This window comes from Pongo abelii, chromosome 1 (genome assembly GCF_028885655.2).
Source record: "Pongo abelii isolate AG06213 chromosome 1, NHGRI_mPonAbe1-v2.0_pri, whole genome shotgun sequence".
In the NCBI taxonomy this organism is placed as follows: domain Eukaryota; kingdom Metazoa; phylum Chordata; class Mammalia; order Primates; family Hominidae; genus Pongo; species Pongo abelii.
In genome coordinates, this window is record NC_071985.2 from 226,962,370 (window position 1) to 226,977,273 (window position 14,904).

The window sequence follows — 14,904 nt, forward strand, 5'->3', positions numbered from 1 at the left end:
ACTGTAAGCCTGTGGGGTTGTTATTCATCATTGAATGTTACCTGCGAGCTCCACCTGCATCCTCTGTCCTGAGGTGATGGCTGGGGGGCCACATGCCGGATGCCTTCAGCAAAGCCCTCCCTGACTCTGTTATTTGAGAACAGGAACGCCTCCACCTCCACCATCCACAGAGCCTAGTGAAATGGGGCATTCTGATCTGCTGTCCTTGGTCCAGATGCAACTCACTAGATGCGCTTGGCAGCCTTCTTGGCTTCTGCATGAATTGGTTCAGGGTAACATTCTACATCCCGTGTGAGCTGACCTCACTTCCGTTGGAAATCTGAGATCTAATATTTACTCTTAGTCTTTTCCAAGACTTAACCCAATTTGTTAGGAAATTTCAAGCAAATGGGATGACAGGCAAATACACCATCCTGGTCTCTACGAGCATCTCAGCTGCTGTAAAACATAGACCTCAGCAGAGCTCTTAGCATTAAAAGTTAGCAATAGAAACACAAAACCATGGAGACTAAAGAACGATGAATGCCAGGTACTAACTAAGGAATAAAAACGCATCCTCGACGCACAAAGGATGTAAGGAACCAGAGGGAGGGAAGGAACCCGCAGCCACTTGCTGTGGAATTTATGTTTCCATAAGTGAAGCATTAGAATTCTTACATTGAGAAGAAACTATTGATATGTACACTCCCTAAGGAAGGATTCTCAAGAGGCCCATTCCAGATTTAATAATAATCCATATTCTTTCTCTGAAAAGGCAAACCGAATCTTTGATTTCCTTATCACCACCACAGATACATGAATCATTAAGCTGCAAACCAGCAGAGGTTCAGTTTATCACATGCCACCTAGAATCTTTAATAAAATACATTCTAAGTAATCAATTCATGAAGAGTCAACATTTCTTACACTTTTGTGATAAATGTCTACCTCTCGCATCCATCATAAACTGTACGTAAATTGTGGCAGCAAAGATGAAAGAGAGCCTCTCCAGTTTTCTCGTGCTGTCATGTAAATACTTAAACATGGACAAATAGCATCTGTGCCCTCCCATCGGTCACTATTCTAGGAGGACTCTGTTGCATCCAGCAACATACAGGCTTCATTCAAAGCACTGAATGCCTAAAGATGCAGGCAGTTTCAGCCTATCTTCTGTGACACCCCAATCCTTTAACCCACCTGGTCTCAACAAGGACACATGCCATTGGCTCAGCCATCCCCACTAGACAGGAAAACATACAGTGTATCACTGGGACTAGCCCTGCCCTCTCTACAATGCCATGAAGCAGTGCCCTGAGCTTTTAAGAGAAACAGGACATTTCTCAATTCCCACATTCAAACTGCCCTTTGCCAGAGACATTGCCTAATGTTTTCAGGCTGAGGACAATTCAAGAAGAAACAAACAAGCCTATGCTACATGCATTAAAGAAGAAACCCTAACCTTACCAGGTATGTTGTAAATAAAAGCATACATTCATTGCAGAAATATAAGCTGAGTATAAACAGCATCAGGCGGCTGTAAACATGAGTACCAGGACATACACAGAGCACCCCACTCCTTCTAGAAACTGTGGCCATAATCTAAAACAGGGGTGGGCCAACTACATCAATGGTCCAAATGCAGCCCACAGTCTGTTTTTGTAAATATAGTTTTATTGGAACACAGCCACGCCCATTCCTTGACTATTGCCTATGGCTGCTTTCATGCTACAATGGCAGAATTGAATTGTTGGGACGGACAGTCTGGCTCGCAAAACTGAAAAGATTTACTGTCTGGTCCTTTGTTTTAAAGCTCCATTCATTCAAAATCATTCATTCTTTTGAAAAATGTAGTTATTTGGCACCAAAGGTACTCAATACTAGGTGCCATGCCAAGCACTGGGCTATAGCAGTGAACAGACAGGCAAGTTCCCTGCTCAGAGGAGCTAAAGGATGGAAGAACAGGACCAGTTCACCCAGAGAACAAAGGCTGAGGGAACTGTTTAGTCGTCACCACTCGGTGTGTTCTGATTTCAGAAACCTGCTATTCTCTATCGCTCATTGCCAAGGGCAGAATAAAGAATGATAAGCTCCAGCCATATCATTGGAGATTTCAATTCGATATTTTCTAAAGGTGCTTGAAGTCAAGTCATAAATTGCCAGAGCAACTTGTGAAATTTTCCCTTGGACTTTTCTCTTAAGACAGGGCAACATAAATAAATAAATAAATAAATAAATAAATAAATAACCACTTGCCTGGGGGCAAGGCACTGAGGCAGGACCCTACTGGCAATAACACAATGGCGTGTCCCAATCCTTTCCAAATTAAAGTGTGTGTGAACCACATGGGGCTCATACTAAGACGCAGACTTGGATTCTGTAGATCTGGGTTAGGGCCTGAAATTCTGCACTTCTAATACCCCCCTGGGTGATGCTGAACATACCAATCTTTGGACCACACTGAGGGTAGCAAGAAGCAATACTGACCGCTTCAGTATTCGTGCCGGTCTCAGGTTTTGCGCAAGTGGGACATGAGGCTTTTACAACAGGAAGGAAAGGTGTACCTGAGGGCATGCAGCATTACAAGGTGTTGAATTACGAAGTGCAAGGAGGACAGGGAAGGTTATTTCATCTGTCCAGAAGAAAAACTCATGAAGCAGAAAGGCGCTCTTTCATGAAATCACCTGCTTTCCCTCTTCCACTCCGGCCTTGCAGTGAGGGAGGGCATCCACAGGGAAGCTCAGCAGCCAGAAACCCACACACCCGCACGGAAGGAAACAAGGGGCCGGAGCCAGCGGCCATCAGAGCAGCCTCACCAGAGCCGCTACGTGAGGAGCTCGTTCCTTCTTTAACTGGTTTAGTAACATTTTTCTCCCCAGCTCCTACTGGTAGCAAAAGAGCCCTTCATTTGCACCTCTGTTTTCCCCATGATTTTTGCCCCAGCGTGTGGGAAGCAGAGTGGTATGAGCCTACTTAGCCTGTAAGCCATATCCCTGCCCTCTGCTGGTGCCTAATCCATGCCAACTAAAGTGAATGGCCGTGACTATCCGAGGACAAGCCTGGAGATTCATGCTGACTGAGCATAAATTCACACAGACACAAGCCACAGCCGCCAATGACAGGAGGAAACTTCCCCAGCAATGTTCCCCAGCAATGAAAGATGCAGAGAGGATCAATATTTGATGATTCAGTCAAGTGATGGCCAGAGCTACTCTTCACCCAAGGCAAATAACCATGTCTGGTCACTTACCAAGGGGAAAAGTATCTATTATGGTCTTCCAATGCCTGCCCGGTTTCTGGGTGAGGATGTAAATTGTGCTTGCAAACATCCAGGTTGTGTGACCTGGGTAACACCTCACTCAGTCCCTGCTGTGTGTTGGAGACCAAACAGAGAATGGCCCTTGGTGAATTTCCACAGTGGTATTCAAGGGTTTACATTGTAATTGAATATGCTAAAATTTCCATTCCTGTCCTTATGGGCTAATGTGCAGTGATGTTGAGGGACTGTTATGATAATAATTAAGTACAAGTTCGGCACACCAAGTTGATATGCTGCTGCTCTACCTTCATCAGGGAGTTTCTAGCTTAATAAGGCTCATATCAAGTTTTAAAAAGGAAATTACAAAATATCGTATGTATTGTCATCTACCAGAGATACAAGGAAGGCAGAAACTACAATCACACTTCCTGCTACATATTCCTGGCACATCTTTTACTAACAAGCTTCTCCCCAAACACCAGTGGCAGAAGAAGGCTTGAATTTCTCCAGGTTGCAGCATCTAAGGGCACCAGATCTGGGTATCTGGAAGTCCTCACGTTTTGGTATTTGAGAGACATCCAGGACTCACTTTTCAGAGGGAGCATGAAAGTCCCCAGCCCTGGCAGCATTTGGCTTTTTTGGCTTTGCTAGCAACCTGCTAGGAGTGTCTTCTCCCCAGCAATGGCCAGTGTCCTTCCTGCCTTTTATGGTTCCTGCATCAGTAATGTGTCTGGAGATAAACCAACTAACTTCCTCATGTCTTCAATGGGACCGATATCCAAAATAGACAAACCTCTGTCTGCAAAGGTTCAAAGGAACAGCTCTGATGCTTGGAGGGTTGTCAGATAAAATACATGATGCCCAGCAAACTGTGAGTTCCACATAAACAACGGACAATATTTTAGTATAGACATACTTGTACTAAAAAAAAACTTGTTTATCTGAAATTCACATTTAACTGGGCATCAATATTCTCCCTTGTGTGTGTACGCACACATGTCTGTGCATGTACATGCTAAATCTGGCAACATACAATCTGGCCTACGTAGCAAGAGTACACACACAGACCCTCGCTGCCAGAGTGGGTGTACCCTGGAAGCTTGGAAGCTACGGCTTCAGGACAAATGGAAATGGGCAGTTCATGCTGAGAGGAGATAAACAACTCGTTATTCCTAAGTGAAAGCTCTCGTGGGAATGTACAGGACTCAACAGCTCTCGGATCAAATTGCAACTGAGGAGTGACAGCCAGTTATGCAGTGTGTTTGGGGACCAACTCTCAACCACTGAAGTGGACAGCGAGGGACCTACTGTGTCTTCATCTTGCAGGCCCTGGATGAAATGAGGATGATAATAGTATCTACCTAATAGGGATGTTACCAAGTAACTGAATGAGACTATGCAGATAAGATGATGCGCACAGGACTGGATATTCAGTAAAAGTTCAAAAAATGATGCTGTGATTACTGCTGCTGTTGTCATTTGGCTGTAGTTAGGGAAGAGAGAGCCTTAAGAAGACTGAAAATCTGTGTTCCCCCAACATGTATATGATGAAAACCAAGCCCCCCACCATGTGATGGTATGTGGAAGTGGAGCTTTGGGGAGGTGATCAGATCGTGAGAGTGAAGCCTTTCTGAATGGGGTTTGTTTGTGCCCTGATAAAAGGAACCCCAGAGAGCTCCTTCTCCCCTCCCACCATGTGAGGATGCAGTGAGAAGATGGCCATCTATGCACCAGGAAATAGGCCTTCACCAGACACCAAATCTGCCTGCACCTTGATCCTAAACTTCCCAGCCTATAGAACTGTGAGGAATAAATTTCAGTTGTTTAAGCCACCCAGTCTATGATCTTTTGTGATAGCAACTAGATGTGGCTAAGACAGAAGGAGAAGCAAAACCAGCACCCTAGCAGGCCTTTGTGAACTCAGCAGAATGCAAACAGAAAGGGCTGCTCTTGCTTTGTTTTTGCTTTTGTTTTGTTTTTGTTTTGTTTTTGTTCCAGCTGTTGCCCAGGCTGGAGTGCAGTGGCGCGATCTCAGCTCACTGCAAGCTCCGCCTCCCGGGTTCACGCCATTCTCCTGCCTCAGCCTCCCGAGTAGCTGGGACTACAGGCGCCCGCCATCATGCCTGGCTAATTTTTTTGTATTTTTAGTAGAGACGGGGTTTCACCATGTTAGCCAGAGTGGTCTCGATCTCCTGACCTTGTGATCTGCCCACCTCAGCCTCCCAAAGTGCTGGGATTACAGGCGTGAGCCACCGCGCCAGGCCTAGGGCTGCTCTTGCTACTTCAAAACGGAGCTAGCTTAATGTTATTTATTAGTTAAATTTTTAATTATATGAATTGGGTAGAAACATGTCACCAGGGATGCCAAGTAATTAGAAATTAAGGAAAAACTATGGATTTGAGCTCCTGAATTGATTCTACCAAAACACATCCAGGTAACAGGAAATTAAGTTTTAACTTGTTAGCATACTAGCAGAACGAGGCACAACAATTCAGATGATGACAAGCCAGCAGAGAGCCCCGGGAGATTCCCTGAGGTGCCCCTGAACAGACGCTCCCTGCACTAGAGATGGCCATGAGACTAAGATACCTCAACCACCAGGGCTCAAAGCCAGACAGGAGAGGCAGTCCCACTTCTGAAACCAAAGACCTAGGTTCAAGTCCCAGATGCACAACCAATGAGGATAAACGTATCTGCCAGGACTGAATCACAGGGTTGGGGTGAGGTTTGCAGGAAGCGTAAACTGTGGAAGCAGTTAGTCACTGGGCAAATCTACTTCCCAGAGCAAGGTCGTGTGGGGTAGATTCTGTAGATACTCTGTAGAGACTCTTTGTTACTTAGATTTGGATACCAGATACAGGCTTTCTAGCAGGGAGAAAATAAATACTTAATGTATCTTTTTTGAACAGGACAAGGCTGATAGGAAGGCAACCTGAATACTTCCTTAAGAAGGGTACAGATGGAAGGCCGGGCGCGGTGGCTCACGCCTGTAATCCCAGCACTTTGGGAGGCCGAGGCAGGAGGATCACGAGGTCAGGAGATCGAGACCATCCTGGCTAACACGATGAAACCCCATCTCTACTAAAAATACAAAAAAATTAGCCAGGCGTGGTGGTGGGCGCCTGTAGTCCCAGCTACTCGGGAGGCTGAGGCAGGAGAATGGCCTGAACCCGGGAGGCGGAGCTTGCAGTGAGCTAAGATCGCGCCACTGCACTCCAGCCTGGGGGACAGAGCAAGACTCCGTCTCAAAAAAAAAAAAAAAAAGAAGGGTACAGATGGAAAGCAATGGCAATGTAGGGGAGGAAATCATCACTTCCAGCTAAAGAAGATCAGGGGAGACAGCCTTGGGGCGGGGCGGGGGAGAATCAGAAGTTATGAGGCTAAGACAATGTGGACCTAGACATGGGGAAAAAACAGCTTCTGAATGAGGAATATGGTAGGGTATGGACTGGTAGGTGCACAGTGAGGCTGGAGGGTAATGGAGTAAAATAATCTGTCCACAGACCAACGACACATGTTTTTCTTTTAATTTAATGTTCTTATTATTATCATTTTTTAATTTTTTATTTTAATTATACTTTACGTTCTGGGGTACATGTACAGAACATGCAGTTTTGTTACATAGGTATACACGTGCCATAGTGGTTCGCTGCACCCATCAACCTGTCATCTACATTAGGTATTTCTCCTAATGCTCTCCCTCTCCTAGCCCCCCACTCCCCGACAGGCCCAGGTATGTGATGTTCCCCTCCCTGTGTCCATGTCTTCTCAGTATTCATCTCCCACTTATGAGTGAGAACATGCGGTGTTGGGTTTTCTGTTCATGAGACGGTAAAAATACGTATTGTATATGAAACACACAGCGCCTCCATGCTGGTTTGTTTGCCTTCTGTGAGCTTCTGCCCCTCGTTCATTTCATTAGGCACCTTACCTCCACCTTATTTATTTATTGCTGTTTTCCAAACTTGATTTGGCCACCATACATGTTCATGGCTGGCTATTTAAAATATTTTCCACCGGCTGCAAGCAAGATACCAATTTATCTTATGGTTGCAAGCAGAGCTGAAATGATCTGGCATTGCCACAGGGCAGATAGTTATTTCATGCCCTGTTAATTCCTAATGCAGTAACTACAATATCATTCCTATTTTAAAAGAGGTGCTTTCTTTTTTTTTTTTTTTAATATGTGGCCTAAGTGCCCAAATAAAGAACATCACTTCTAATGAGGCCAAGTCTCAAAACATAACCTCGTTACCACTACTGCCGTCCTAATGCCGGGCTTCTAGCTTTAAAGCAGTTAAGAAGTCAAAGAAACTCTTCATTATTTACAGGCAATACAAACACATCAGCAACACTACGTGTTCTCTTCACATCTGAAAATGACAATCAGACGTGAGGGGCTGGTGTTTCCACCCCAAGATGGTCCAGGCCAGGGGGTTCCTTCTACCACAGAACAGGCTCAGTGGAGAGGGCTGTCTCGGTGCATACGACCGCCATGAAACCAACAGCCTCTGTGCCGTGACCACCCACTGGTTCCGAAGGCAGAACATCCATGGCAAGTCACGCCTTAAGAGCAGACAGGGCCGCGTTGCTAGGAGGATAAGACCTGGTCTGGATAGGCCTGGGGGAAATACTGACCCATCACGATTCTGGCTGCCTGTTGCTTCAAATCACTTTGCTGATTCTCAACAAACTCTATTCATTGATATTTCCCAGCCCTCCTCCATCACTTGACCGGCTCCCACTGCGCCCCACTTCCTTATGCTCATGTCACTTCCTTCAGGCCAAGTCGGCCTCAGGTTCCCCTCCTGCATCCCCCACACAGGGCCTTGTAATTCTATCCCAGCCCTCAAAACCCTGCATCAGGGTTGCATGATTGATTTTTTTAGTCTCCCCATGAGATAGGGGACCACGCGTTCTCTTTACATCACCGCATCCCAGCACCTATTGCCATACTAGGTGGATAGAAAGCCTCCAATCCCCAGTGGATGAAGGAAGGATGTGTGCTAAATAAACAGGTGCTGACTTCATCTGAAAAGTCTACAGGCCCCACCTGAGTACCCAGAAGGAACTGATAAAAGGGCAAGAGCTTGAGCTTTAGAACCAAGCAGACCCAGGCTCAAGTACCAGCTCTGCCACTGACTGAGGTATGACGTAGGGCAAGAGACACCCTCTCTGAGGTTCAATCTCTCCATCTATAAAATGGGTATAATACCACGTACGTTGCATGGATATGTTTATGAGGATTCAATGAGATGGTATACCTGATATATAGGAAATGTGTAAGCCCATGACTGTCCCAGTAGTAATTGTGTGGCTCCCATCTGTTGTAGGAACCCAGCAGCAAAGAAATTGGAGATGACAAGAGCCCAGAGCTGCCTTGGGTTCTGGGACACCCAGCACACTCAGCAGAGAGATGTGGACACAGGACCTAAGGCAGCCCCGCAAGCTTCTGGGGCCAGAGAAAAGTATCATGAACTTGGAAGGAATTCTTCCAGCACGGCCCAGAGAACAGCATCACCTCTGACTAACCTCCCTCAGCTCATCCGACCACAAAGCTGCAGTGACCCCGGAACCAGGGTGATGCTTCACATCCAGCACTTTGCTCTCTGAGAGTCTCCCACTCCCAAAGCTCCTCCACACTGTCAGGCACCAAAGAAGCTGGCATAAATCTGTATGGGGTGCAGGGCCAACTCCAGACCTGCTGAGATTTCATCTCCTGAAACAGTGACATCGCAACCACCCTCTTTTTCCTTCCTGCCAACCTTTGTCATCCCTGGAAACCTTATCGAGCTAGCTTCTTCTTGGCTTGCAGACAAGACAACTAATCATGGACCTAACAGCTCGTCAGCTTCAAAAGCAGCTGCCCCCATCCTGTGCCTGGCTGAGAAAATCAATGTGCCTTTGAGTTGCCGTGTGTACAGAGGGCCCCAGCCTCTGAGAACAAAAGAAACGAGATGGCTGAACCGTTCCATAAACAGGGCTGGAAGTTTTCCTGGCCTCAGGGAAGGCTTATAGCAAGTGATATGTTAAACGTTAGATCCAAATATCTTTATCATGCCCCTGAACTGACGAAAACAGCTCCGGTGGTAGAAAAATCACAGCTCCAAGACCCTGTGCGGGACTGTCCACCCCAACCAGCAGAAGAGTAGCTGGCTGGCGCCGTGCCCGGCATGATGAAGATGCTGAGTCTATGGGAACTGCCTGATTGAATCCACCAAAGAAGGATGCAGAGTCCAAACTCAGAAGCCCCCTCTCCTGTGAGGTACAAAGCCCCATGGAAATCCCTGTTGCAATTTCCTGGTGGAAAGGACCAACCACCCACTGTGCCAGAGCACACACCCTGGGCTTCCCCGCCCTTGGTCCAAATCAGAGGTAATGCGGCAGAAATGCTGGTGAGATGTGGGGGTTGATCTTGTCTGAAAAGGCCTTCTTCAGGGCTGTTTAAAAATCCATGTTCATGCCCATGGTAGACTATTCATAGCAACAGGCTCCCATTAACATAAGAAGGCACTCATCCTCACTAATAATTAAGACAAACTCAAATTCAAATAAAAGGGGGTACCATCTCTCATCTACCAATAAGTGAGAGGACGTGGGGAAAACTGTAATCTCCAGTTCTGGTGGGCATGTAATTATGCAGCCATAAGGCAGTATCTAATAAACTGAACATGCTCAGACCTTGTAACCCAGAAATTCTGGGTCCAGGTTGCCTATGTGCCCAAAAAGACATGTATAAGAACACTTACTGAAGTGTTATTTATAATGCTAAAAAACTGAAAGGAATCTAAAGTGGGGACTATGGCCAGGGAAATGGCTCAAGTGTTTATATAGTAGAATGCTACAGGATTGTGAAAAGGGATGAAGAGACCTCAATACCAACATAGACACAGCTCAGACCACAATGCAGAGTGGAAAAGGTAAACTGCAAACAATATGTAAATCGCACATACACACACACACAAATACACACACACACACACACACACATAGAGTCCCACCCGACTTTAAGGGCTCAGCTTGTATCCCATCTGACCTAGGAAGTGTCTCTGACCATTCCAGCCCACTCTGCACTCCCAGGATGCTTATCATAAAAGCCCAGGCTGCTCTGCCTCTCAGCACTATTGATGACCCTCATGTACGTCAAGTCTCTTCAACTTGACCATGAGTCCGTGGGGCAGAGAACATGACTCCTATTCTCTCTGCAGACACCATAGTGCCTTGCACAAAGTAGGCACACAGGGTCGATATCTGCTGAGTGGCTCAGCAGTGAACTCGCTGAGCTCACGGGCACGGCCACCATATAATGCATCATAGTAGGTGGCTTCTCTCTGAGAACCTAAAGCAAGCATTGTGTCGCCATCTCTTCCCACTGCCCACACTGCCATCCATGTTAGGAGGTCATGGAAACCGCCCCCCCAATCCTGCCCGTCTCCCTTTCCCAAAGTTCTGAGAGGACAGACTGTTGCCTGCAAGTATAAGCACACAAATAACTCCAAACATAAATATGGCCTACAAATAGCCACAAATCACTCTGATTCCATCCAGTGACAATTCTAATTTATAACATGAGGAAAGAAAACGAACACTGTGGGTTGTTTTTTCCCCTCGGCTTCTCAGCTGCTGCTGAGGAAGAATTCCACCCTGCTGTTACTCACAAGCAGAAGTTCCTGATTTACGTATTACTAAAGATGAAATATACCAGGGGCCTACGGGCACAGGAGCTGCTGTGACTTTCAGTTTGAATTCCTGCAGCCTTATTATTCCCAGTGCTAGCAGTCTCGTTGTTCAGGGGCCCCACCCAGTCGTGCCTCACTCTCTACCTGTTCCTCCAGTGTAGGAGATGAGGGTCCTCCCAGGAAGAACCAAGCCCTGCCTCCTTTGGCTCCCTGCAATGATGGCTAATGTGTTTGTACAATCACCGGTCACAGTCTTAGAGGTGCGCCCAGAGCAATGCGTTTGGGGTAATCTGCATTTTAATGTTCTGTGCAGTCAATTAAACCACACTGTGCAAACACTGAGCACAGGAGAGTGCAGGAACTGGAATTTCTTGGATAGAGGCTTTTCTTTGTGTATCTCCATAAAGCATTGTTATTAGGTATTTAAAAAAAAAAACATAAAACAAAAGTCATCTCTCTGTAAGGTCATATAATACAGGCCATTTGATGCTATTTTTAACAGCCATAAAAGCACATGATGACAAAGCACGTCACAAAAAACATTGGCGTGGAAGGGCAACACATTGAATTCAAGTGGGTTTATGGTCCCAGCTATCCATCCAGTATGCTTGCAAACTCAACACACCAACAGACTCCAGAACGCCTCTCTTTGACCCGTTTGAAATAACAGGTGGATCACGAGCCAGCTTCTCAGCTCCGGGCCCAAGGTGGTGCCTTCCCTATTCCCAGGGGAAGTTCCTTCCCAGGACCAGTAAGGAACGCAGGGAAGTGGATACTAGTTAACTAGCAGGCCAAGACTTCACCTTGACTCATGCCCTCCCCCTCTACGGCTGTGACACATGGCTCGGGCCCTCAAACAATGGCAAAGAGGAATAAGGGAACTTCTCCATGGCTGCCCAAGGTTGAGAGCCTGTGGGGTGAAAACAACGGCAAGGAAACCAGTCTTTACCCAAGGGCCAAAACCCGAAGTCAGCCCAAGATCCCAAGATGCTTCTGCAGGACCCCAACCATGCAAGAATCATGCACACCTGTGATCCCATCTAATGATCTCAAACCTCTATTAAGGCTGACACACCCAGGGTTTGTCGGTGGAGGGGTGAAGCCAGGCTCTGTGGGGGGCCTGCCAGCTTGGCAGGGGGAGGCCAGGGTCACCTCAAGAGGGAAGTTCCTTACGCTGCCTCCCCTCTTCCCTGACACTTTGCAAACTCTCAATGCATCCAGAGGCTCTTCCGTGATAAATACAACAAATGAGTCCACAGGAACCTTGCAAATCCCCATCTATATAGCAATGACTCCCAAGAAACAGGAATGCTTTAGTTCAATCCAGTTTCACTGAAAACTTGAATGGAGACTATAGGGTAAGAAGGTAGAAAAACGAAACAAAAGCAAAAACCAGGGTCTTGGCAAACAAAAATTCTTTGGACAGAGGTGACTCGCATCAAATTACTCCAAGCAATTCCATTCTCCACTGCAGCCTGCAAATGACATTTGTGCACCAAGGGAACCTTTTCTGCTGTTTACCTCCACTCCCTGGACCTTGAGTTTCATGTGGTCCTCTCTGGTCGTTTTCCCATCTTTCCTCTTTTTCCAGCAATACCCATCTTTCCTGTATTTCACTTTCTTCCTGTTGTAGAGTATCATTGAGCCATTCTGTGGTCTGGAAACAACAAATGGTTAAGTTACCAAGAGCACCAAGTAGAAGAAAAATTTATGAAGAAAGATATCGTCGACCAGTAAAAGTCTCTACAGAAAAGCAATATTCCACATTTGCTGGAACATAATTTTTCACCTTTTATTGCAGCTCCCTGGATTAACCATGTTTTATGGCCAGCCAAAATTTGCTTTGGATTTGGTACCTAATGAATTAAATGTGTCAATGATAGGCTTAAAAGACATCCCCTCAGTAATAACCACAAAGTAATCAGGATATACGATGTGGGGGCCTGAGCTCTGCACTGAAAAGTAGGCAAAACAGAGACAGAAAGCAAAAAGAGCCAGGGGTGTCATGGCAGCCTGCAATATCTTATCTCTTGTGGAAGGATTTTCTACACATCTTTTAATCCATCACCCAGCATTAGGAAATAAATAAGTTTAACGCAGACGCTAGATGACTATGTTAAGAACAGACCAACGGCAGAGCTATTCACCGAGACCAAATGCTGTTGGTTCATTGCCTGTATTTAGATTACTGCTAGATACGAAAGAGCATCTGCGGTCTTGCTTCTCAAGTAAGCTAAGTACCCGATTCTTTCCCATTTGGGCTTCAGCTGTCAGGGGTCTCAGATGCTGCCAGGTAAAGTCATCTATTCAGTCCACAGCCAGAGTATCTCAGGGAAATAGTGGCCTGCTCACTAAATGCTAAGAGTTAGATGGTCATTCCTGTGATGATGAAAAAGATAAAGAACCTTGAATTTTCCAAAAAGAAAACATGCATCCACCACAGAGAGGAGAGGCTGATGACTGCATATCTGCAGATGTGGTGGTCAGGTCACATATTTGGGTTTGGAAACCCCAAGGAGAGAAAGAACTAAACCCCTCTAGCAGCTGAGGGCAAGTGCTGTGGTAAACCACTTTCAGAATAAGGTTTCAGTAGCTGTGGGCAGATCCAATCTCAAGGAAGACTCCCCCAAAATCTAGCAGCACGCCATGCAGTGCTGCGCCACTCTGCACCTGAACGTGCAACAGGGGAAGAGGAATGCCAGCGATTCTGTGCACCACGAGGCCAGCGCAGGCTTGCCACCTCACTCTCAGCCACGGCCACAGAGCTCTTTACACAAATAAGGCAAATGAAGTGGCTTCTTCAGCCTGGCTTGTATGTTTCTCTGCTACAGCGGAGTCGAGGAAACCATAAGTCAGCCATCTGTCCCCCGCAGGGCTGGGGCAAGACCCTCCAGCCCCTTTCTTTTCTTCTTGCTACAAACAATGGGCCACTTCACAAGCGGCACAGAACATTGGCTGTTGATGGCTTCATATTCTATTGTCTGTGGGGAAAAAACAGTCCCACCAGGGTGACTGCAGCTAATTGTAGTTTCCACCCAGCCCGAGTATGTCATTCAGCCGCAATATGATGACTAAACAGCAATTCTGCTGGAAATTACAGACTTTCAACAGTGACTCCCGATACTTCATTGTTTCCCGATCAGGGCGCAATTGGTTTGTGTCAGTGTTGGTTTCCTCCCTAAGTCTGTACCGACTAAAACAATCAGGAAATGGCTCCACACGCTTGTCACAATGCTGTCACCCACCGGTATCTGTCTCCCGCTTAAAAGTCTGCATTGGAAACCTTACAATTCACTTCCATTTCTAAATGGCAGGTAGGCTCACATGTGGGACAAACGATGTCAGCCTCTTCCCACTTCAGCCCCTCTCTAGATGTTTGTCCTTAATCTTCACAGTGCTGTAAGCCCTCCCCACCCCTGAAAGACCCATTAGAAGGTGCCTGAGGTCCACGGAGGTCCACGGACTGTGCTTAGGACCACTGCCTAAGGAATAAGCAGGGGAACTTGTTTAATCAAACAGACAGGCTCTGTGTGTGGCTTATTCTCTCCAAAAATTGGCTCCAAAAGACCCAATGCCAGGTCTTCTTCTGTGGATGGGTTTTCTGTGACTGGAGAATGAAGATGCTCCATCCACAGAAGACCCGACGTTGATCCAATCCAGCCTCTCGTGAGCTAAGACATGAATTGTGATTTGTTCCATCCCTTGCCCTTTCTAAATATGACTAATAACCTCAGCAGTGTCCTCAGGCAAACCATTCCCACATCGTAAGTGGTACGACCCACAGAGAGAGGACTCTCTCAAACACTGTCATGTACACAGTCAGAATCACAACTGCCCTCACCCTAGGAAACCCACCTTCCTCCAGTGATCCGCCCTTTGGCATTCTGAGAGTAGCCCTGACATCTGGCACTTTCAGCAGGATACAATCCCACAGGGAACTTAAGTGTCCAGCTTAAATGGCCTTAATAAATGGAATCATCATTTTAACT

General features: G+C 46.5%; 1 protein-coding gene across 12 annotated transcripts in view; it reads right to left on the bottom strand.

Annotated features, from left to right (window-relative positions):
* CAMTA1 (calmodulin binding transcription activator 1) overlaps window positions 1–14,904 on the bottom strand; it is a 979,133-nt gene that overhangs the window by 499,505 nt on the left and 464,724 nt on the right. For all 12 annotated transcript variants that reach the window (XM_054557106.2, XM_054557095.2, XM_024253799.3 and 9 more), the window contains one exon: window positions 12,437–12,572. In XM_054557106.2, the coding sequence (XP_054413081.1) occupies window positions 12,437–12,572 (136 nt within the window). The remainder of the gene's footprint in view (window positions 1–12,436; window positions 12,573–14,904) is intronic.